Source organism: Leptopilina boulardi, unplaced genomic scaffold (genome assembly GCF_019393585.1).
Source record: "Leptopilina boulardi isolate dan_hultmark-lab unplaced genomic scaffold, ZJU_Lbou_2.1 LbouV2_213, whole genome shotgun sequence".
NCBI classification, from domain to species: Eukaryota; Metazoa; Arthropoda; class Insecta; order Hymenoptera; family Figitidae; genus Leptopilina; species Leptopilina boulardi.
This window is the reverse complement of record NW_026137767.1, coordinates 4,120,274-4,146,783: the sequence shown is the minus strand read 5'-3', so window position 1 is coordinate 4,146,783 and position 26,510 is coordinate 4,120,274. Positions and strand designations below refer to the sequence as shown.

Here is a 26,510-nt window from a genome sequence, read left to right as displayed (position 1 = left end):
CAATTGATTTTTTCTAGAAGGGAAGACAGCGGAAACACCAAGGCGAAGGAACAAGTTCTTATCAGATCACGGAAGTTAAGCAACGTTGGACGCGGTTAGTACTTGGATGGGTGACTGCTTGAATTGACATTCGACGATATTTTTTTTCGTGAAATTTAATTTGCATTTTAAAATTTCTAAAAATTTTCAGCGCAATTTTGCTACTAATTATTCTTGAAACTTCTCGACAATTTTGCTTAGCATGTTTGCAGAAAGTTTTTGCTGCAAACTTGCCAAGGGAGGACATTTCAATATTTGCCACAAGTTTGCTGCAAACTTACCTTACAAACTTTCAAACCTTGCACTGCAAACTTGCAGCAAACTTGCTGCAAGTTTTCGTGCTATTTGGAGGTATATATTAATAAACAAAAATATATCCCTATTGAAAAAAACACGTACAATTATACGTATAATTATACGTATTATTATACGTATAATTATACGTATAATTCTTGTTTCAAATTCGTATGTCTTATTATACGTATAATTATACGTATTATTATACGTATAATTATACGTGTTTTTTTCAATAGGGTTTAGTTGAGAAGAGAAAGTTTCTTTGTCAGCTTGCAGAACGTGATACTGGTACGTCAAATTTTTTTATTTATCTTTTAAATTAAGTTAATAATTTGTGATATAAAGATATTTTATCAAAAATTAATTAATTAATCAATTAAAAGTATTATCTACAGTTTTCCGTACGTGTCAATTTGTGTATTATAAATAATGTGTATTCAGAGGTTAAATTGTTCACACCGCAGTAAATGTGAGCTAATAAAAAACATGGAAATATTTCAATTATAAGTGATACAGCAAAAAATTGATATTAAAGTAATTATTTGCTTAAAGCAGCAATGTGATATATTTCACGAAAAATCGACACATCAAAATGAACATTGTCAAATTTGCTAAAAATTTTTTTATCTTTTTGTTGTCTACAAAAAAGAGATCTATGCTTTTTTTTAAATTTTTTTATCCATCCTTTTACAGATATGATTTTGAAGAAAAAATATTTTTTGATTATTCATAACTACTATCCTTGGATGTTTTTAGAAAAGTTTATACCAAAACTTCATTGTTTAATACAAATTTTGAGCCCAGTCATGTCATGAGTAAATGGTTTCTTCAATTTTTTGGCAATTTTTGATAATTTGAGTGTTTTCTCTTACATATTTCTGATTTTACGGGGGATTGCGAAGCGCTGACTACGAAAATTATAGTTACAATCCGAGGAAACTTAATTTTTGTGATAAAAATTTTTATTTTAATTTTTATTTATTTTATTTTATTTTTTTTTAAATATTAACTGCAAATTTTACAGGTGCAGTACGTTATATGTACTTGAAAGAATCAGACATACGTACATTTCAAGCTGGAAAGGAGAAAACAACGCCACTAGAATTTGTTAATCAAAAGCAGAAAACACAAAGTATCTTAAAAGATAAATTGAATGTTGGACCAACTCCTCAAAGAAGTGTTGAAAATGCTGGTATTTATGAATTTATATACCATTTAATAAATTATAATAACATATTTAAAGGGACCTTGACGGTGACCTATATTTATTTATATTTAAACATATTCCAATTTTTATTTTGTGCTTTGAAATTTTGAACTACGGATAGTTTAAATGTGCATAATTTGTACCACATTGTAAGAGATTTAACAAAGCATCTAAACTTATTTGTCATTGTTTACAGTTCCTATTGTACAAAAATTGCAAACTGAAAAAGAGAATAACATTCAACTCCAAGATCTCACTCGTAACGAAATCGCATCGTCCACTGAATCGTCATCTCAAAACACTTCAACCGGTTCATGTGCCACTCAAGGGATCAATTCTGGAATATCTTATTGGACATATCCTCAAACTGCTGGTATGTTTTATTTGTATCAATTCTTCTTTTCTCGGATTGATCGAATTTGCCATTACTGATATTTTGAGACATTCTTTAATCTATTTTCGTGGCACTCAGTTTTTATCCAAATTCCAATTTCAGTGAATTAAATTAAATCATAGTTTTATTCTTAAGCTACATTTAAATCCTTTTAAATGTATGAAACTTAAACTGGCATAGAGTTATCAGCACCGAGTTAATTTTTAAGACAAGTTTTGTTAGAAATAATATAAAGATATTAAATTAAATAAAATTAACTGTCTGTCAATAAATGGGTCAACCGATTTAATTTTTTAAAAAAATTTATATTACAAAAAACGTAAATAGAGTTTATAAAGTTCATAAAATGAACTTGGTGCTGATAACTCTGTGCCAGTTTCATCATCATTTTGAAATGCTTTCATTCTTACGAAAAATATAAATCAGAAAATCTCGTGAGAATTAGAATTTATATTTTAAATTCATATTTGCTTACCTACAGAACATACACTGTATTTGTATCAACACATTACAGAGTTTATTTGTGATCTCATTTTTTAATTTTAATCGAAAAGCATTAAAATGAATATGGCGGAAAGTTAGGCGGTTAATGACCGGGATTTTTTAATTTTTCTGAAAGAATAGAGAAATGAACGGAAATGTTTAATTGTTAAAACATCATCACCACCACGGTCGAAAAATGGAATTACAAACTTGTTACAATTATTTTTATTTCTTACAGTTTCTAAAATGTGCACACTGCAAATGGGAAAGGAAAAGGTTGTAAAACTGACACTTTCTACTGGCAAGCCAAATGTTGAACAACGCATTTCACAAAATATGAATGCTGAGGAATCTGATTCCAAAACTGTTGAAAAAGATGGTATTTAAAATTTTTTAAATTTAAAAGCATACTTCATTAAACAATTCTTTTATTCCATTTTTGTTAAATAATATATTTTTATTTTTGAACACTTAGTGAAGATACAGGACTGCTTTCATTCATTTTGTAATAAATTGTTTTTCATCTTTTAGTGGGTTTAAACCGACAATTGCTCTAGTGCGAGTTGAACTTGTTCACCTAAAGTTTGGTTTAAGATTATTTAAATTCATAAATTTTTTTCTTAAAATTTACACTTAAAATGAAAAGTAACATGTTAAAATAAATTTTAACTCCCTACCTCTACAACTGTGAGAGTAATAGAAAAGATATTTTCCTATAAGTAATTTAATTTTTTCTATAAAAAGAAATCTGTTATTTAAGTTTTGTACCTCTTAAGTTTAAATTTGTCGATTTAAGGGAGGTTTTTTCGATTTAAAAAAATCAGAGGGTGATGGAGCAATTCTGACTTCAGATTCGTTTTCAGAGAGCTAAAATGCTATAGGATATATGTCTTGTTCGAGAAACAGACAATTTTTTTTGTGCCTGTGTAATTATTACTTAACAATAAATTTTAACTCAGAATTATTTTTTCTGTTAAAATATACTTTTTTTGGTTCCTCTGTTATTTTTAAAAAATTGAAAAAAATTTTTAAAAATTTAGTCAGGTTCAGAGAATTTTAGGAGAAATTGCTTGGAAATCATGTACCTAAATGTCGGGGAACTTCTATATTTTGTAACCGTTGCAACTCTGTTGATTCTATTTAAAAATTTTTAATTTATTTGTTTTCTGTGGTCAATGTATATATTACGGGCAATGTGTGGGAAGCGGGCAATATTCGAGAATGTTCAGGCATTGTTGACATTGCCCTGCTTTTTTCAAAAACGTTCACAAAATGTTAACAATGCCCGGGCATGCTCGGACATTGCCCGCCTACAGCATATTGCCCGTAACATATACAATTTAAAATGATTCATAAATTCTTTAAATTGCAATTTTTAATGATTGCTAATTGGACGCAGTGCCAATCGAAGTACAACAAGTTAATAACAAATTACAAGGAGCACGTAGATTCGCAAAACAGAAGTGGAGCAGGAAAAATTTTTTTTAAATATTATGATATAATAAATGAGTACATGCACAAGAAGCCTCAAATCGCACCAGTCTCAATAACTTCAAACTTAAAAGGATTCCGAGAAAAACAAAATGCAACCTCAAGCAGTGAAGATGAAAAATCAATTAAAAAAATGAAAAAGGAAAGAAAAATAAAAAAATCTCAGAAGTCAAAAACAAGTACAGAAATATCAGAATTGTGCCAAGTCATGCGAGAAAGAAACGATGTTCAAAAACAAATTGCTGCAAATATTGCAAGGTATGTTAACACTGTGGAGAAAAACTCTACCAAAGAATAAAACGCAATCAAGAGACTATGATATTTTTAAAATATCTCTAATTATCAGTATGTGATTACGAATCATCAGTATTTTCTTGTTTAAGTCTTACTCATTTACTTACTTAATTTTAAGAAATGAAGGTTGTGTTATTTCTAAATGTACTGCCAAAATGTGTTTTAAATTTGTTATGAATTCTTAATAATTTTTATTGTAAGTCAACAAAAAGGCTTATTTAATATTGAAACATGAAGATATTATTAATTCTAAAAAATTTAAATCTTGTTAATTCGAAGTTTATTGAAGAAGTGTTTTTAAAAAATTGTTACGAATCGTCAATAGTTTTTCATTCAAGTTAAAATAATACTTATTTAATTTTAAGAAATGAATTCGAAATTCATTGAAGAAATGTTTTTAAAAAACAATTACGAATCGACAGTAGTTTTTTGTTCAAGTCAAAAAAAGACTTATGTAATTTTAAGAAATGAAAGTTTTTTTAATTCAAAATTCATTTAAGAAATATTTTTAAAAAATGATTATGAATTAAGTATTTTTTCGTTTTAGTATTATTTACTTAATTTTAAGAAATGAAGGTTGTGTTAATTCTAAATATGTTAAAAAAATGTTTTGAAAATTTATAACGAATTATCAATAGTTTTAAGTTTAAGTCAACAATAAGACTGACTTAATTCTAAATGTATTGAAAAACTATTTTAAAAGTTTGTTATTAATAGGGAATTTGCATCAATTTTTTTTAAAATTTAAATCGATAGATTAGGTTAGATTTATATAACAAAATTTTTTTCCCATAATTTTTTAGTGACAAATAAGCGCAAAATTAAATAAAAACAATTTACATAATTTTTAAATAACGAAAACGCTCCGGAAAGAGCCGAGTCTACACGGTCTCTGCGTGACGTCACGGGCACGAATTTACAGTAATGTTTTAATGTATGATGGTAGTAAATAGTATTAATTTATTATTATTTATAAAAATGAGCGAGAATAAAACATTCCAGTCATGTTTTGTGCCATTATGTGGAAGCACCAATGTCAAAACACCAAATAAAATATTTTTTTGTGTTCCTGTTACGAACCAAAGAAATTATTTGTTTTGAAATAATTATTATTAAAAATAATTAGAACAATACATCGGGCTTTTGAGATGGCCCAAATTTCAGAGGTTCTCGGAGGTCCAAACTGCCAAAGCCTGAAGGGCCTTGTTTTTATTTGTGGGTTCGTTTCGTTCTAATTGCTGATATTTTCTAGGATAAGATAGGAAAATATACCACGACTTCCTTTTATAACTTGTTACTATTAGAATACAGGTAACAGAAAATAAAGAGAAGAAAGAATTAAAAGAATTATTAATTTTATTTTATCATTCAAAAATAATGCTGACAAATATATTCCACTCTCTCTCTTACAAGAAAGGAGGGAGCTTCCGCTTCCTTATTCTACCGTCGACAATTTCTTCTCGACGGGCAAAAACATAAATTTTGAAAAATCGTCCTTACACAATCACTCGAGTAGCGCATTCGCGGTTTGCCGTATGTTCTCTTATTGCGCGAACAATTTTTTTAACAGGGACAGACAAATCCACTCTCTCTTACTCTAATTCGCTAAGCCGTCAATTGCAAGAGCAGACGCGGGCACTCCGCACCCGGCTGGTCTTTCGACAAAAATTTAGAAAAAGAAAATTAATTAGATTTAAAAACTCTTCACTTGAATTGACTCTTAACCGGCCTCCGTGGACTTCGGAGTAAGTTGGCGTTTTACTTTACGTCCGACCGAAATTATTCGTGTAAGCACACGAATCAAAACGGGTCCTTGGTACCGGACGGGAGCGCTTAGGCTTTTTAATCCGGGCAGTTCCAAACAGAGTTGGAACTTCGATGCTCGCGGAAACCGTACTGAACAATAATTTAGGGGCTGGAGATGCCTCTATGGGTCGGCTCAGGGCACCTGGTGGGAAATTCTGCTGATTTTGAATTTCAAAATTGCAGGTGGAAAGGGAAGGTGGGGCCTGTTGCCATGCCAGTTTTGCTGAATTTGCAATTTAATAAAATCGGTTTAGTGAAATAGTGTTGAAATAATAAAGTTATTTCGAAACAAAATTATTACCAATTATTCTTTTAAATAATTTTATATTTTATTTAATCTTTGAAATTTTAGAATTAACCCTCTCATATAAAAGGTTAATATAATTTAAGATAATGGACATTTCCAATCAGAAAGAAATTCCATCTATTTTGTAGTATTTTGAATGTTGTTGCAATTCCAGTTTTGAGATCAATTGTCTCAATATTGATCTGGAATTGATCAGTTGCATATAGATCTAAAAAGCACATTATAGTAAAGCAATGGCAGGCATAGCTTGTAGGCTTGAGAGATACAGAGGGGCAAGGTAAGATAGGCTGTGAGTAAGGAAACATAGGTGTATTGGTGCCATAGCGTACAGCATAGACGTCTCCAGCCATACTAATGTGTATTATGGTCGTAATACATAACGAGTGCGAGAGAGCAAGCATCCACTATGCATTCGACAGCGTAAGAGTAAGAGTGACGCGTACTAGTCATTGGAGCGAGGGAGAAAACCATGCGACAGAGAGAGAGAACGCAGTACTCCGCGAGAACAGTGTGTCTGAGAGAGAACGCTTCGCCGTTACATACAGTCTTCTTTCTCTCTCACGCAATGTCGAGGGACGCGCGGGGAGCCTTCACTCAACGCGTTCAGTGAGGACTCCCACCCATGGCTGCAGAAATATTATTTTAATTTCTATTTTAAATTTAATTTTTAATAATTTAAAATTTAGCAATTCTTTTGCAACAATAATATAAATATTTTGCGATATATTTAGGATAATATAATAATACATTTTCATGAATAAATAATTAATGATTTTGAACAAAATTCGCACTTGTTGCGTAACATCTGATTATTAAATGTATATATCTATTCAATAGCGACTCGCAATGTTGCTGAAAGGTTTTCGGACGATATCTCGGTTGTTTACCATTCAATAAGATTTTAGCACGGTTTAATAGCTTCAGGAGGTTGTGGCAATGTTGATTATCGAAGCCGCAACATTCGCAAAATTGCGGTTCTCTAACTACGGAAGTTACAAGTTGGTAACATTGCGACAAGATCCATTTGCTTCTTAAGGGTGTCAGAGTCATGAATCTTTATTCTACAACCTTCGCAAAATTGCGGTTCGCTAGTTATTTGCGAGTTTCGTCTGCAACGTTGCTGCAAGGTTATTAGTGTACTACAATAGACGTGAGTCTTGCAACAACGTTATTGACGAAGTTACAAGGATTTTTATTTAAAATAAAAGGAACAATCAATCAATGAAGATTATAAAATTATTACTCTTCATTAATTGATATATTCTTAAAATTTCGTGTTGGCTTCAAGAGCTTGCTTCATATAAATTAAATTTTTAAAAAAAGAATAAAATTATTATTTTTCCAAGATGCGAGTTGCCTAATAAAGTCGCGTTATTTCTTTATATTGTTTCGCTGACGTCCCGAAATTCCTGACGGTAATATGATATTAGAGTTGCTACAATCTAACTTGAAGCAAGTCTAAGAATAAAGAAAAATAATTTTAAAATAAAATAATTCTGATATATTTAATTAATAATTTTATTATTAAAAATTTAATGTTTTAATTTTATTTATGTTGCCAAATAAATATTGGCGTAACAGTTCCAAAGGACGAAAAAATGAGGTTAAAGTGGTTTCAATTTGCTCGTCGAAAAGATGTTCCAAAGGATAAGTACACTTATTACTGTTGCGACGATCATTTTAATGTAAGTAGTATATTACAATCAGTTTTTAATTAATTATTTACGATAGTATTAAAAAAAATAAAATATAAACAAATGTCATACTACATTTATCATATATACCAATGTGAATAACATAACCTCAAATTTGATTTGTTTTTTTTAATGCAGATAAAGGATGACATGGACAATTATATTAGATATTGTCTTATGGGAGGACCAAAAAAATTGAAAAAAGATGCGATTCCTCACAAATTTGCTTGTCACCCTAATAGGTGTAAAATAAATGAAGAATCACAACCAGCTTTTATAAAATTGAATAGAAAGAGAGAAATTCAAGACATTTTATCGGAAACTGAAAATCAAGAAAATTTCACATCAAAACAAAACGATCAACCAGCGTCAAAAAATAGGAAAATTTGTGATGTTATTGAAAAAGAGGCTTTAACTAATTTAACAAATATAGCAGAGTTAAGTAAAATTGAAAGTCCCCTTGACGTCCCACTGTCAAACAATTTGTCCTCTGTAACACAGGATGCCTTACAACCAGGCTTCTTTATGGAAAAAGAGAACGAATCCTCTGTAAATTTACTACCTACAGAAAACTGCGATCAAAATAGTAAAAAATCTGTTGGTACACAAGTGCGGAAAAGTTTTACAAATCCTCATATTCGAAGTAAGCACACTACATGCAAGCCTGACACCCGTGATGCATCTTGTGAAACTAAAGTAGAAATGGTTGATAAAATGTGTTCACCGATCAATTTTTGTGGAAAAGAGTCTGTAAAATCTACTTTGCTTAATTCCGATTCAAGTGCAATTGTGTCTTCGTCTAACGTTACCAGCGAATATAAATATACGTCAATATCCAGCGAGTATAAAAAATCTTCAACTTGCAGTGAGGAAAAAAATGAAAAACAAAAAGCAATGAAAAAATCAATTCTTGATATCACCCTATATTTAATAAGTGTAGATCCAAAAAAATATGTTGGTATTAATCAGGAATGGTTGTGGATTTTACCTATGTTGAGTTCTTCTACAAATTGCAGCGTTAATAATATTAAACTCACTTTGCAAAAAATTAAAACTGATGACACTTTTAGTCGACTGGGTGATCAGTATGGTTACTCAACTTCGCAGGCAAGCCGAATTTTTGATAAAACTGTAGATCGATTAGCTCACTATTTAAAAACGCTTGTATACTTTCCTGATGAAAAAAGTATAAAAAAAATTTACCTATTGCATTTCGAGCTAATTACAGTAATGCATGTGCTATTATTGATGCTTTTGAAATAGAGATTGAAAAACCTTCAAATCCAGTTCATCAGGCGCTAACGTGGTCAGATTATAAGAAATGCAACACAATGAAGTATTTGATAGTATGCTCTCCGGATGGATTTATTACTTTTACATCCTAAGGGTACGGAGGAAGGATAAGCGACACCTTGTTGTTTGAAGAGAGCAAATTAATAAATATTCTCCCTGCTGGATGTGGAGTTTTAGCTGATCGAGGTTTCAAACACATTCAGTCAGTTTTAAATAAACGAAAATGTAAATTACTTCGTCCGCCGTCAGTTTCGACTACTTCAAAATCGACAAAAGCAGAAGTTTTAAAAACAAAAAGCATTGCAAGTATAAGGATTCATATCGAAAGAGTCATTCGAAGGGTTCGAGAATTTGAAACATTAAAACCTCATTCTTGCCTTGATCTAAATACAGTGGTGAAGTTAGATAGTATTGTAACTATTGTTGGAGGTTTGATTAATTTACAAAAACCTATAATAAGAAAATAAATGTTTGCTAACAAATGAAGTTCATGTACAAATCAAACAGTAGTAATAAAATATATAATAAGTATTTGTTTATTATTTATGATTAATATATTTATAAATTTTTTACTTATTAAATATTGTATTTAAAATTCTATCGATGGAAAATAATAAAATAATATATTTATCAAAAAATACTCATTTATTTATTAATAGTCCCAAATAAAATAAATCTTATTTTAAAAAGATAATAATTATTATACATTTTCATCTTTTTATCGAGTTTAATAAAACAGGAAAAATATTTTTTTTCCAGAAATCCATAGAATCTTTTACTATTTGACTAGTGAAATTTTGATCATATTTCACCCACACAAATTGAAATTTTTTATTTCTTTCAAAATTCGGATTTGCAACACAAAAAAGTCCTTTCTTCTTGTCAGTAGCCATCATTTGTAAATTAATTTGAGCTTTGCACTTTTGACTGAGTTGACCATTTTTTAAATAATTTTCTACAGTTTTTTCAGAGCTTGGACATTTAACTTCCAACACAAATTCTGAACTTATTCCGTCTGGTGAAGCACCTATCATAGGTAATGATGGAATTAGAAACATACCGCACTTATTTATTGATAGTTTTAATATTTTCTCAATCTCACTTATGACTTCTTCTTCCAAGTTTTTGCCGCGTTGCATATCAACACTGTTATAAACTTTTGCTGCCCCTATGATTCGATTTACTAAACTACCATTTGGTGTGCGACATCGACTAGCTTCAAAAACATGAGATGCAGTAACCCTTCCGAATCTCAGTTCGTGCCACAGAATATCATTTGATTGACTCCTAGTTTGTTGTTCAGCCTGAAGACATAAATCTTGCGAGAATTTTTGCATTGAAAAATTTAAAAAATTATCAACTGAAATTTTTTCATCGGATTGTATGAAATTAAATATAAGTTTAATAATTTTGAAAAGCCATATAATTTAATTTAGTAGGTAAATGATGTTAACCAGTATTTGGCCTAATGGCTTAATTATATTTGGTTCTTAAAATCGTATGACGCGTTTCGATACAGTATACTGCATCCTCATCAGATCTACAAAGATTATAATTATAAATTTACAGAAATTATAAGATTGATAAATGTTTATAGATTGACAATTGACAGATTTTTCAGAAAAATAAAGTTTTTTACATACCATATATTTATATTGATAAAAAAGTTAACATGCTTGTATTGTCGGTTTTAAGGTTATGTTTTTTATAAAAAAGTCAAAAAAATATTCAAGCATGATGTGCATATGTTTTAAATAAATTTAAAATTTAAAATGAGTCTCCTGCAAATAATACTCACATTAATATTCATTTGTAAGGTGAAAATCAAGTTATTTAGTTATAAATTATAAATAATTTTTATGCTCATAAAAAATACTTACTCTCATAATTAAGATTTTACATAAGGAGATTGATTTAAGACTTTTTTTAATATTTTAATTATTTTCAAAAAAAATGTTAATTAATAATTGTTAAAAAATATAATTAAAAAAATTTAAATTTGAAAGCATGTGTTTCCCATGAGGGAGACATTATAGAGACTGACATGAATAAAGTGAACCTAGCTACAAGGTATTACAAGGTTCGTATGAAAAGGTTATGTGAGAGATGTATAAAGAATGAAAAATATGAATATCGTACACGAGACTCATCTTTCACAAACAAGGGAAGAACCATTGAACAGTTATATTCAAAAAGGCCCAAAAAACACAGGATTATCAAATAATTAAATTCAAATAAACGTCACTCAAGTCATCGGTATCGGTTTTCAAATTAATCGAATTTTTATGTTTTAGGATATAGTACATCTCCAAAATTAATCTTTTTTTATAATTATTTTCAATTCGTAAAATATTAACACTGTCTGATGAAAAATCAAAATTATGGTTTAAATTTGTGGAATGTTTGCATAGGGCACTTTTTTCACTTTTTATAGATACATCATATTTGTGATTATAAACTCTTCTTTTAAGATATCTACTAGTTTGTCCAATGTACGTCGCATTGCAATCTTTACAATCAATTTTGTAAACAGAATTTATCTTATCTAATTTAGGTACTTCATCTTTAGGTAATTTAAAAATAGTATTGTTGAATTTATTCACTGATCTGAAAACTAATCCAATGTTATATTTTTCAAAGATTCTCTTGATTGAATGTGAAAAAGTTTCAATGTAAGGAATAGAGACAATTCTCGTATAATCCTTGTTTGATTTATTTGTAATATTATTGTTATTAGAAGGGTTGTAACTATTTAATCTTATATTAATATATTTATTTAAAAAAACTGATGGATAACCATTTTTCATTAGTGTATTGTAAACTAAATCTATATTTTCAGAATGGAATTTTGGTTCAGATAGTTTAACTGCTTTATCAATTAAGGAATAGACTATTCCTATTTTTACATTAATATTATGATGAGAATCAAAGTTAAGATAGCTTCCAGACCAGGTTTCTTTTCTAAACCAATTAGTCTCAATATATTCACCAGAAAAATCTATTGATACATCCAAAAAATTAATATGTCTAGAGGCCGGTTCCTCAAGTGTGAATTTTAAATGTTCATCTGCCGTGTTAAATCTATTAAAAAAATCTTGTACTTTATTGATCGGAAGACAGCATATTGTGTCATCGACATAACGAAAGTAAAAGATTATCTGGTAGTCAACTTCGTTTAAGATTTTTGTTTCAATAGACTGCATCAAAATGTCTGAAACAACTGACGAAATTGGACTACCCATAGGTACCCCAAATTTCTGTTTAAAAAATTTTCCTTGAAATTTAAGATAAGAATTATCAAGACACAATTTCAAACCATTAAGAAAATCATCACAAGATAGCTTTGTATATTGCTGATAAGTAGACCATTCAGATTTTATAATATCATAAATTAAATCACAGTTAATATTAGTGAACATAGATTTTACGTCCAAAGATATTATTGTATAACTTTCTGGAACCATAGTATGATTAACTTTACTAAAAAAATCCCAACTATCTTTCAAAATATTTTTTGATTTAGAAGTTACATTTATTAAAATCTCTTGATAAAATTTTCACTTTTTCACATTCAATCAAGAGAATCTTTGAAAAATATAACATTGGATTAGTTTTCAGATCAGTGAATAAATTCAACAATACTATTTTTAAATTACCTAAAGATGAAGTACCTAAATTAGATAAGATAAATTCTGTTTACAAAATTGATTGTAAAGATTGCAATGCGACGTACATTGGACAAACTAGTAGATATCTTAAAAGAAGAGTTTATAATCACAAATATGATGTATCTATAAAAAGTGAAAAAAGTGCCCTATGCAAACATTCCACAAATTTAAACCATAATTTTGATTTTTCATCAGACAGTGTTAATATTTTACGAATTGAAAATAATTATAAAAAAAGATTAATTTTGGAGATGTACTATATCCTAAAACATAAAAATTCGATTAATTTGAAAACCGATACCGATGACTTGAGTGACGTTTATTTGAATTTAATTATTTGATAATCCTGTGTTTTTTGGGCCTTTTTGAATATAACTGTTCAATGGTTCTTCCCTTGTTTGTGAAAGATGAGTCTCGTGTACGATATTCATATTTTTCATTCTTTATACATCTCTCACATAACCTTTTCATACGAACCTTGTAATACCTTGTAGCTAGGTTCACTTTATTCATGTCAGTCTCTATAATGTCTCCCTCATGGGAAACACATGCTTTCAAATTTAAATTTTTTTAATTATATTTTTTAACAATTATTAATTAACATTTTTTTTGAAAATAATTAAAATATTAAAAAAAGTCTTAAATCAATCTCCTTATGTAAAATCTTAATTATGAGAGTAAGTATTTTTTATGAGCATAAAAATTATTTATAATTTATAACTAAATAACTTGATTTTCACCTTACAAATGAATATTAATGTGAGTATTATTTGCAGGAGACTCATTTTAAATTTTAAATTTATTTAAAACATATGCACATCATGCTTGAATATTTTTTTGACTTTTTTATAAAAAACATAACCTTAAAACCGACAATACAAGCATGTTAACTTTTTTATCAATATAAATATATGGTATGTAAAAAACTTTATTTTTCTGAAAAATCTGTCAATTGTCAATCTATAAACATTTATCAATCTTATAATTTCTGTAAATTTATAATTATAATCTTTGTAGATCTGATGAGGATGCAGTATACTGCATCGAAACGCGTCATACGATTTTAAGAACCAAATATAATTAAGCCATTAGGCCAAATACTGGTTAACATCATTTACCTACTAAATTAAATTAAATATAAGTTGATGTATGGACAAGGCATGAACTTTTCTCTCTTCTAAATCAAATGCATGTCTTGATAATTGGCTATCTAACTGTTTGGCTGCAGCTTGTTCAATTACTTTGTTTAAAAACGTCGAATTATCACCGAAATCTTCAACTGAATCGTTCGATTTTTTTTTCAATTCACTAGTCAAAACAAATTTGTGTGTATCTCCGACTTTGGCTAAGGCTGATTTCCTCCAGTAACATTCCACTTCTGTTGGAGATGGCGATTCATATCTTCAGTTTGCCCACATTAAAAAAGCAATTCCTTGTTTACATCCACCCAATGACGCAGCGCAATCAAGATATTCTACTTTTTTAACTTGTTCGTTAACTTCTTCTACAGTTAACGTTACCGTGTAATTTTTACTTCTTACTCGGTGTACAGGACAAATTCTGCCTTTCAATGTGCATATTGACCCTACACGTTTTACGCAAACATAACCTATTGCAGAGTCTCCGTAATTCTCTCTTGAAGATCTACAATAATATAAACATAAATAGTAATCAACTATATATAAGTTGTTAATTATTAATTATTTAATTAAATAATTTTTTTTTTTTTTTTTCATTTATACTCCTGCCCTATTGGCATATTACGCACTCGACAAGAGTCCCCGAGAAATACTTTTTATGGATAAAGCATAACCATTCTACAAATTTTTTTGCAAATTTTTTTAACCTAATGCGCCTACAGTGCGACTTTCGAAGATAGGAGTACTCGCATTTTGCCTGAACCACCCGTCATTGGGTTTTCTCGCCAGAGAAGAGGGAAACTGTAGAAAAACCTCTTCTGAGTACAACCGGTTTATCGACTGTCTAGTTTCGGCGGTATACATCGGACAATTAATCGACAATGCATACCGTCGCACCTAGGCGTCAAACCTCCCGCTCAGAATAGCTCACGTGTCGGAAAAATCCCCGGCTGACGGGGGGCGCGAACCTCGTTCGCTCAACCCGCAAAGCCTGGAGCACCAACCAACTGAGCTATTCCGTCGGTTAATAATTAAATAATTTTATTAGTACAAACATTTATATTTACTTACAATGTTGCTTTCACTCCACGAACCTCAGGTGCATTATATCGCTCATTATTTGTAATATATTCATATACCATAAACACATTTATTTTTGGCAAATTAGTGGTATCAGCTTTTTCAAAACCGGGATCTAATTTATTTACCATTTTTAATCAAAACAATGTATTCAATAATTATTGCGAGCCGATTACAAAAATATTACGTATGAATATACACAGCATACACTTCTGCATTTATGCCCGTGACGTCACCAATCTGAGAGCCAATTAAAATCGTTTGCTCTCAGTTGAGAAAATTTCAAATAATGTTAAAGTTTAAATTAATTTTTTAATGTTATTTATGCATGAAAATTGTAAAAAAATTTTTTTAATACTTTCGAAATCGCATTAACTTTTGTTTTATATATAAAAAAACCGTATTTATTTTTAATGCAAATTCCCTATTATCAATAGTTTTTCGTTGAAGTCAACAAGACATTAAATTTTAAAAAATTAAATATATTTAAAAAATGTAACAAAATTTATTTCGAGAAATTAAAAGTCAATACACTACCATCAACAATTGAGAGGACACATATTTTTGTTGAATGAAAACATCATAATACTTAAGTATTATGTTTTTTTTCGAAATTTTTCATGTTTCTTTAAAATTTATAACAAAAAAATTTTTTTTTAAATTTATTTACTAACAGATACTTACATTGTAAGAAGAATAATCCCTTACATAAGTTATTTAGCCAACATATTATTCATATTTATTTATATACCTGATACTGAGTAAGAGGGAATTACTTCCTCAAAATAATTAGCTACTTTCGGATGATGCTCCCTTACTTTATTTTGCACTAAAATTCTAATTGCTTAATCGTTATCATCATCACTTAAAATATCAACAACACCCATAAGATCTGCTAGATTAATGAAATTGTGATTCAATTTTTAAGAAGGAGTATTTTTTAAAAATATTTAAATGAAATATTGGCCAAATCACTTCTATAAGTCATTTCTCTTATGACAATTTGATCGTCTTTTTGTAAATAAATAGAAATAATTTAGGTTTTTTATGAATTTTACGTGTTATGATGTTTTTCATTCACCAAAAAACTAGTGTTTACTCAATTCTAAACGGTATAGCGCACATTAAAGAAAATACAGTTTTCGTGTATAAGAGAAAAAATAAGTACATAAAGTGAATGGTGGCAAGTGAAGCGAAAATTTTTCGAAATATATATTTTTCTACAATTTGTGTTTAAAAACAATCAATGTGAACTTAGAGCGACACAAGTTTTCTTATTTTTTTCGATAATACGTATGTCTGTCTGAACAAATTGTACTAGTAAAACTTAATAACTGGAAAGTGTTGTTTTCATTTACATTTTTTTTCTTTTTCTAAAAAAACATATTATAATTTGTGCTTGATAACCTTGACTTACCACTCTTGAAATATTCTACTATGTTATTCTTTAAATTCAACATACAATTGCGTTCAATAAATATTTTATACGAATAGAAAGAAGAGTAGTCACTGAAATTTCTTTAAAAAGTAATTTCCTTAAATTATTTCATTTCCCAAACAACAATTTTTATATATTCTAAATTCAATTTATTTTTAATAACGTTGTTAATATGTTTTCACAGTAAATATATGTTCAATCCATAAAACTTTTTAATAAAAAGTATATCAATAAAATTCAGCATCTGTGGAAACCCTTTTACTGCAATTTTTATTTAAAATAACATTTTAGTAATATTGAACTGTTAAAACTGTCAACTGTTACATTGTCTATTGCAATTGGATTCACAAAATTATCATAGGCCAAGATTTAAATAAAAAAAATAAAAACATGAAAAAATCATATATTATTATTTTGTACTACCTATTATCTCAAATTCCATAACTATCTGTATCATAAGCAAAAAATAAAAATAATTTTTCCTCATTTAATACCTTATTATAGAGATTGTTTTAAAAAATTGATTTTTTTTGCAAAATATGAATCAGCATACCGATTTTACCTGAAAAGTAATCTTACATTAATTAAATTTTTGTTCTATGCTAAGGTACAAGATCAAACGGTTTTTCTTGATTTTCTCCTTTCGACCGGAAGGTCACTTATGTGTCATTTTACTTTGCACGGCAGTTGTATAATTATAAGAATTTGTAACGCAAAAGAAAAGTCATAATGCTAATTTTATCTTAAAAACAAATTATTGTAATTTCAGTAAAAACACATCGCCTTACAAAAAACCGTAGATAAATAAATAATTATATTATACGTAAAACTGTAAATTCAAAATTATTTAATTTTCTTCTTTCATGAACTTGCATGAGCATTTCCGCAATAGCATCCCTTTTACGTCTAGTGGCAGGATCATTACGTCTGTTTAAAGCACGAAACTCTTCAATGTCATCGTTTACAAAATCTTCTTCTGTCAATATTTCTTCATTCATCTCATCATCTAAATCAAGGCATATATTGTGAAGCACACAACAAGCCATAATTATGAGAGCTCCATACCTAATTTTCTGCAAAAACATATTTCAGTCGACGAAAACGACCTTTTAATAAGGCGAACGCACGTTCTATAACCATTCGTGTTTTCGAATGAATGTAATTGAAATGCACTTGGGTAGGTGTTAAATGTCCATTATCTTTATATGGAACCATAAAATAGTATTCAATGTCATATGCCTTATCACCAATAATGTGAAATTCTTCTGGGCAAAACCGTAAAAGATCTTCTGCCATAGCAGCACTGATGTCGCTCATTGTCCAAAGACGTGCGTCGTGTACGCTTCCGCAAACTCCGGCAAATACATCCATAAATTTTAGGTCGCAATCGCATATTGCTTGCACATTCAGTGAATAAAAATTTTTGCGGTTTACATAACTGACAGCAGTGCGGATATCTGTATATGAGTCCCATCAACAGCACCAACTACATTTCAAAATCCCGCCATCTCTCTAAAAGCTTGTTCAATTCGTAGCAATTCTTCACGTTGAGGCCACCTTATATAAATCAGCAGATAACACTGTGCGACAGTGAAAAATTACTTCGAATCAGACCTACCACAACTTGTTCGTCTTGAAAAACTGAAAAAAATGGTATATATTAAATTGTTGAAACACCCCCAAAATTTCATTTTAGAGCCAAAAAACCGATTTTTTGTAGTTTATGTATAAAATATCCTTGTAACTTGGTCATTTTTGGTCCGATTTCAATGATTTTTTTTTCATTTTAAAGCTGAAAATCCGCACTTTCCACTACTGGTAGGTGTTTTTTGTTATAATTAAAAATTAAGACATAAAATTTAAAAAAGATCGAAAATTGTAATTTTTAAAGGAATTTTTTAACTTTAACACCAATTTTTGACCCAAAATAGTATTTGAACTTTTTTTTGTTAATCATACGTTTAAAGTGTATTTAATTCTGCGTCGAATGCGATGTTTTCGAAGAGAATTCGTTAAAAATTGACTGTGTTATTCAATTTTTTGCTTTCACAGTCATATTATTAAATTTATACTTAAGTCAGTATTTTCTTTCTTTTTTACTTTAGTTGTTCCTGTTGCTTTGTTATTCATTTCTGACAACTTTTTACTTCTTTAAAATTGAAGTTCATGAATTGTAATTTAAATATGAAGTATTTCTGACAAGGACTGGTAAAATCGTTGCATTATTATTTTTTTGTTTAAAATAAAAAATTTAAAATAGAGTAAATGAAGTAAATGGAATTACTTATAACAATGTTTTGATATATTCTGAAACATTTATAATGTTTAACAATTTAATGAATTTTGAACTCAATATTTTAATCATAAAAAAATTACAATTTCGATTTAAAAATGCTTATTTTTTCGACTTCTTCTGTACAATGAATCATCAGTGTCTCGTTTGAGAGACCAACAATATTCTGAAATCATATTCACAGAATTTTTTCCTTGAAAGCGCTTTTCAATAAGCAGAATTTCTTGATGGAATCTTTCTCCTTGTTCGTCACTGAACTGACCAAGGTTTTCGGGAAAGAAATCCAAATGGGAGTGTAAAAAGTGGACTTTAATTGACATATTGCATCCCATTTCAGCATATGATGTCAAAAACTCTTCGACAACATTAACATAGTCGTCACTCCTATTGTTCCCAAGAAAATTATCACATAATGAAATAAAACTATTCCAGGCTCTTCTTTCCACATCATTTAATTTGTCAGAAAACTCTTTGTCACGCATAATTTTTTGAATTTGAGGACCAACGAATACACTTAAGCCACGAGAAAATAAGTTAAAAATATTACTATGTATATACTTATTTAGTATTAAATCAACGAAGACTACAAATTCGGTTAATATCGTGATTAATGTATATTAAAAAAAAATTTTTTTACAACCTAATCTGCCGTACCTGCTTTAATTATAGCGTCACTTAATTTGGGAAATACTTTCTGAAGATGTTGAAATGCTTCGCTATTCGGGTTTAAAGCTTTAACAAATTGCTTCATGTAGCCAAGTTTCAAATGTAAGGGTGGTAAAATAATATTTTCTGGTCGCACTAGAGGAATGTTCAAAACATTTTTTTTCCAAGTTGAAACATTTTACGTGATGGCCATTCTTTTCGTTCATACTTGTTGGGGGCGCAACTGTCCCATTCACAGAAATAGCAAGGGTATTTCGTATATCCACCTTGCATCCCTAACAAAATTGTTAAAACCTTCAAATCACTGACAATTTGCCATTCATGAGCATCATAATTGATGCATTGAAGAATTTTTGCCAATGATCCATATGTTTCCTTCAAATCAGTTGCGTACGCTAATGGAACTGATGGAAATTTATTTTCATTATGCAACAGTACAGCCTTCAAACCTACAGAAAAAGAAGTATGTATTCTATCTAATTCATGAAAGCAATTTATTTGAACTTTATTTTATAGAAAAAATTTTTACTTTTGCAGGATCCATCAATAAATAGTCGCCAGTCCTCTGGTACGTAATCGTGATTTAAAATTGAAAACAACTCTGGAATGTTCGAACAATACACAAGGTTCCTACATTCATTGTCAGTTTTAAAAACTTCTTTAAACATATTTTTATCATTATTTCTGCAGGCAGTAACTTTAAAATCTCTTTCAACAAGATTCCATTGTTTTAATCTAGAACCAAGGACTTCAGACTGTCTTCCAAATAATTTTAGATCGCGTAAAAGATCGATAAAATCTAGATTTGAAACAAAATGTGGTTCCTCTGAACATGAGGGTAGAACATAATCTGGATCATCATAAATCTTTAGATTATTTATCTTGTAATCAAGATCATCAGGCGATGCCGCTTTTTCTGCTTTTTCAGTCTTAGCAGACTCGAGAGGTACTGGTTTTGTGACAGTCAAAACATCGGCGTATTTTATCAACTTACGAGTTTTATATTGATGGCCTACAATATTTGTTTGACAAAAGTAACAGTCATCCGATTTATGATAAACTTGATAATGCCATGTCATTGGAACCGAGAAAGGCAGTGAAGTGTGCTTTTCGTTACTTTTGGATTTTCCTATTTTAAGTATTGTTAAGTAAAGTTGACAGATGTACTCCGGCTCATACCATGAACTGCCGTCATAGGAAGTCTTAAATAATTTATTATATTCTTCAACGGCAACTTTGCTATTTTCGAATTTGTACCGATGGCTACTGTCCACAAAAGAACCACATATATAACAAAAACTATTACGTTTATCACACATTTTGTCTTCTTCAAATCAACAAGGGGCACCAAATTTTATGAAAAAACTACATGTATATTAAAACAATTCCAATAAACTAATGAAATTTAATAAATTCAAACTATAACCCGAGTCAAAGAGTAACCAGTAACCAAAGCACGATCTGTCACAAATGTCATTTGCATTTGCTTCAACATTATACGCCTAATAGGCAACTTGTGAAAAATGCAAATAAAACAATGCATTGCTTTTTAAAAAAAATTGTATGTAATATAATTTTAGGAAAAAAGTTGTTTTAACAAAACTATGAAAAATAATTAATCATTAATGTGTAATATTTAAATTTTAAGATTTTATCTTCTTGTGTTTTAGCGTTAATGCTTAATATTTAAATTAAAAAAATATTTCTCTGTATTGCTAAAACACAAAAAAAGTTGTTAGAAATTAATAACAAAGCAACAGTAACAACTAATGGCAGAAAAAAAGAAAATACTGCATCAGGCATAAATTTAATAATATGACTGCGAAAACAAAAAATTGAATAACTTAGTCAATTTTTAACGAATTCTCTTCGAAAACATCGCATTCGACGCAGAATTAAATACACTTTAAACGTATGATTAACAAAAAAAAGTTCAAATACTATTTTTGGCCAAAAATTGGTGTTAAAGTTAAAAAATTCCTTTAAAAATTACAATTTTCGATCTTTTTTTAAATTTTATGTCTTAATTTTTAATTATATCAAAAAACACCTACCACTAGTGGAAAGTGCGGATTTTCCGCTTTAAAATGAAAAAAACGTTAAAATCGGACCAAAAATGACCAAGTTACAAGATATTTTATACATAAACTACAAAAAATCGGTTTTTTGGCTCTAAAATCAAATTTTGGGGGTGTTTCAGCAATTTAATATACACCATTTTTTTTAGTTTTTCAGGACGAACAAGTTGAGGTAGGTCTGATTCAAAGTAATTTTACTTTTTTATTTTTTGTAACTCATTGTAATTCATTTAAGAGCATTTGAACCTTCGTGACGTCACAAATCATGGCGCATGACACGCAAACTTCTCAGGTATGTGAAAAGCACAATTTTGAATGTTTTTTAAAAAAACCTTCTGGAAAATTTTCAGAATAACATAGACTCTGTCTGTTATGTGCGGAAAATTCAAAATTTTGCGTTTAAAACGTTTTTTAAACAATGTTAAGGTCACAAATCATGGCGCATGACACGCAAACTTCTCAGGTATGTGAAAAACACAATTTTGAATATTTTTTAAAAAAACCTTTTGGAAAATGTTCAGAATAACATAGACTCTGTCTGTTATGTGCAAAAAATTCAAAATTTTGCGTATAAAACGTTTTTTAAACAATGTTTAAGTTGGTTGTCACAAGTAAGGAAAAATACACGGATTGCTTATATGTAGGCATTGTTTAAAAAACGTTTTATACGCAAAATTTTGAATTTTTTGCACATAACAGACAGAGTCTATGTTATTCTGAACATTTTCCAAAAGGTTTTTTTAAAAAATATTCAAAATTGTGTTTTTTACATACCTGAGAAGTTTGCGTGTCATGCGCCATGATTTGTGACCTTAACTTTGTTTAAAAAACGTTTTAAACGCAAAATTTTGAATTTCCCGCACATAACAGACAGAGTCTATGTTATTCTGAAAATTTTCCAGAAGGTTTTTTTAAAAAACATTCAAAATTGTGCTTTTCACATACCTGAGAAGTTTGCGTGTCATGCGCCATGATTTGTGACGTCACGAAGGTTCAAATGCTCTTAAAACACAGGCTACTTTTATAGTACATCTCCAAGATGTGTTGATGGAGACCCCGAAATAATCAGCGATTGATCTGAAAGGAATACAGCTTATTTAACATTGAAAAGTTACTGGCATTAATTTGTAGATAATTTTTTGTAAATAGAAAAAAGAATTATAATTTGTTTAAAAAATTATAATAAAATTTATTTATAATTTTATTATTTTTACTTTTAATTTATAATTAATTATATTATATTATATTATATTATATTATATTATATTATATTATATTATATTATATTATATTATATTATATTATATTATATTATATTATATTATATTATATTATATTATATTATATTATATTATATTATATTATATTATATTATATTATATTATATTATATTATATTATATTATATTATATTATATATTATATTAAATTAATTATATTTTAATACTTAACGTAAATAAATAAAAAAATATATATATTCGAAAATAGTTTCTTCGCATTTTTAGGACATAAAACTATAAAAAACCGTCATAAAGAAGTTGATTTTTTTGTCGATAGGTATTTTTTTTAGAAATGGTCACATCTATCCTAAATGAAATAATCAATAAAGCAAATTTTTTGCTAAAAAATGATTCAGCAAAAAAATTGATTTAAACAATATCACTTACAAAATACTATACAAATCATGCAATCGATAAACGACCGATTAGCTGAGGTTAAATTAATTTCAAAACCTCATCCAGCTCCTGTTGATTTGAGGAGGAAAATAATAATAATAATACAAATTTATCATCCACTCATTGTGAAAATGATTATAACAACATTAAATAAGTATTAAACAATTACTTCTTAAACCCTGCATTCGCAGCAAATAACACATCATAATATAATTATTATATTGACTGAATTAAGACACTATTTTAATAATGTTTATAAAATTTTATTGTAGAAACATACCTATAAACATCTTGATTGCAGAAATTTCACAGAGCAATACAAACTTGTTTTTCTGGACTTAACACATTGGGTCCATCATTTCTCGGAATTAATAATGGAGCGATATTATCCACTAATGTAGCAAAAGTTGTTGGTGTCATTCGAAAATGACTTTTGAAGTCTGTAAAATAATATAAAATAGTATCAGTTTACATTATTGTACAGTGTAATTCTTAAACCAAAAAAATTAAAAAATTTGAAATAATTTTTTTTCTAGAAAAATAATTTTGAAAATTCAAACAAATTTATTTTATAAAATTTCTTTGAAAAGTCTATACAATTTCATGTTATTATTTATTTCGTTAGACGAATTTTATTACAAAAAAATTGTTTCAAATTAAAAAATTTATTCAACTTTGTCAACTTGCATTTTTAAGAGGAAAAATTATTCTTTAATTATGAGAAACAATAATAATAAAATAGAAATATCAATAAAATAACTTTCTATAAATAAGCACAAGAACATTAAAAAGGAAATTGTTTAATTTCTAAAATTTTGTTTATAACATTTTTCTATTAACTTATCAAAACTACAAAATAGATTTTAACGCGTAAACAAAAATTAAGTAAATATTAATTTTAGGTAAATTTAAAAGACTTAATTTCATACAACTTTACAATAAATTATTTTGAATCAAAATATTTTGTTATCAATGATTTTTTAAAATTATGTTTACATTTTTCCAGATCAGATAAAAATTGCAATTTCTTTTCAATTTCTAAAATTTACTTTTGTTACATAAATATGGTGGTAAAAAAATCTAAAAATTTACAATAAATATATAAAATTAAAGTAATTAAGATTTAAAAAATGACAAATATATTCATATATATTTATATACCTGATACTGCGTAAGAAGGAATTTCTTCCTCAAAATAATTAGCTACTTTCGGATGATGCTCCCTTACTTCATTTTGCACTAAAATTCTAATTGCTTCATCTTGATCATCATCATTTAAAATATCAACAACACCCATAAGTACTGCTGGATTAATTAAATTTTGATTCACGTTTTCGTCCATTTTTTAATCGCTATGTTCAGATCGGTCAGCGAGGGTAAGAGCCAAGAGCCTCACCGCTATTTTCGATTAATTTCGATAAAAAAATATGTAAACAAAACCAGGTTCCGACAAACAGCTGAACAAACGAACCTATTCTGTTATAAAACAAGAAAAACTATATCGTGTTTCACATGCAATATTTGACAGCAATGCTTCAACCAATCAAAATCATTAAAACTAAATAGCTTCAAATAAATATGTTGAGCACCTTTTTGTGGCAACTGAGCGGTACGACAGACGACGTCGAAAACACCCACTATATACTACAAACTCACTTATAGATCAGAAGCAAATGATCTGATTGCATATTCAGACGCTAGCCTGTCTGATTGTAAAAACTCTCACACTACTTGTGGCTATCTGATTCGCTTGTTTGGGGATTCCATAGCGTGGAAAACTCACAAACAAAATAGTGTTGCCTTGACTACGTGTCAGGCTGAGTACGTCGCTATGAGCGAAGCGAGCCAAGAATTAATATCTATGCATAATTCAATTCAGTTTGTGTTAAATGGAAATCTTTACCCAATGGTCTTGTATTGTGACAATTTAGCTGCGCCAAGACCGGAGGAAACAATAAATTGAGGCATATGGTAGTTAGAAGAGAACACTATGTTAAAGAGTGCTTTGATAAAAATTATGTTAAAATTGAGTGAGTATCTTCTAAAGACCAGTTGTCAGATGTGTTTACCAAAGCTTTGACCCACCTTGTACATGAACGACTAACTTATTACATTTTTAACATGTCAGAAAAATAATTCCTAATTATGTGTATTTCAGATGCTGAAGAGTTTGAGCAAATGACAGAGTCATGGGAGTAAAGTCTGAAGACCATTTTTATTACTAACCACGAACTGTGATGTTACTTTTAAATATTATTGAGTGCAAATATTAGTTTTTAAGATTTGTGAGTTTGTTAAAGTTTGATACTATAAAGATTAAACGAAAAGTGTACATTATTTTTACATTTTTATTACAATCACTTGAATGAGAGGGAGTGTCAGAATATATGTGTGATTTCAATGTATTCTGGTTAAATACATTCAGCGTGATTCAAATTAGTACCATATTCAACCGCTACGCTTTGTGAGCGTTGAAGTTAGTTCGGTCTTGCACCTAGACGAGAGAGTTTTGTTTGAGATCATAATAAAGTATTTCTTATAATAAATTAACTTGAATTAAATTAATATCTACCCAAAAATTATATATCGTTTTAATTATATTAACCTGTACATTACAAATATAATATTAAAATAATTATTTTTTTGAAATAAAACAATTTTTAATTTTGCAATCTACTATATATTGCATCTAAGTATATAGTGCAGTATGTTAAAAAAAGATAAATACTGCTAAATTATTAATTATTTAGTTGATTTGTGGAAGAATTATATTAAATTGAACTTTAATAATAGTAATTAATATTTATATAGAGTGACAAACAGTGAGACAGTTTAAACAGTAGGACACTTTAATTTTCTGAAAAACTACTTAAAGAAACAACATTTATTAACGTTATTCAATGCAAAAATATATATTTACAAGGTATGAAGCAGAAAATTATTATTGAAATAATTATTCAATCCCCATATATATATATATGTATATATATATAAAATAATTATTATCATAATTAATTATAATAATAGTAATGAATGTGCAAATTAATTAATTATCAATTTAAGTTTAATTTAACATATATCTTCGATAAATCAACTAATAATGAATAATTTAATAGTACTTATCTTCTTTTTAGTATAGTAGGTTCAGTTGGGGTAAATGGGGACAAA

At 28.5% G+C, this 26,510-nt stretch overlaps 2 protein-coding genes across 2 annotated transcripts; one reads left to right on the top strand and one right to left on the bottom strand.

Annotated features, from left to right (window-relative positions):
• Positions 1 to 514: 514 nt before the first annotated feature.
• Positions 515 to 25,840, top strand: LOC127278933 (uncharacterized). The gene is made up of 4 exons (XM_051300897.1): positions 515 to 1,528; positions 1,740 to 1,916; positions 2,659 to 2,799; positions 25,501 to 25,840. Exons 1-4 carry the CDS (start codon positions 1,375 to 1,377, stop codon positions 25,539 to 25,541), a joined length of 513 nt encoding a protein of 170 aa, XP_051156854.1. The 5' UTR covers positions 515 to 1,374; the 3' UTR covers positions 25,542 to 25,840.
• Positions 14,088 to 15,730, bottom strand: LOC127278934 (uncharacterized). Its single transcript, XM_051300898.1, has 2 exons — positions 15,184 to 15,730; positions 14,088 to 14,617 (listed from the first exon to the last, which is right to left on the bottom strand). Exons 1-2 carry the CDS (start codon positions 15,321 to 15,323, stop codon positions 14,377 to 14,379), a joined length of 381 nt encoding a protein of 126 aa, XP_051156855.1. The 5' UTR covers positions 15,324 to 15,730; the 3' UTR covers positions 14,088 to 14,376.
• Positions 25,841 to 26,510: the final 670 nt, after the last annotated feature.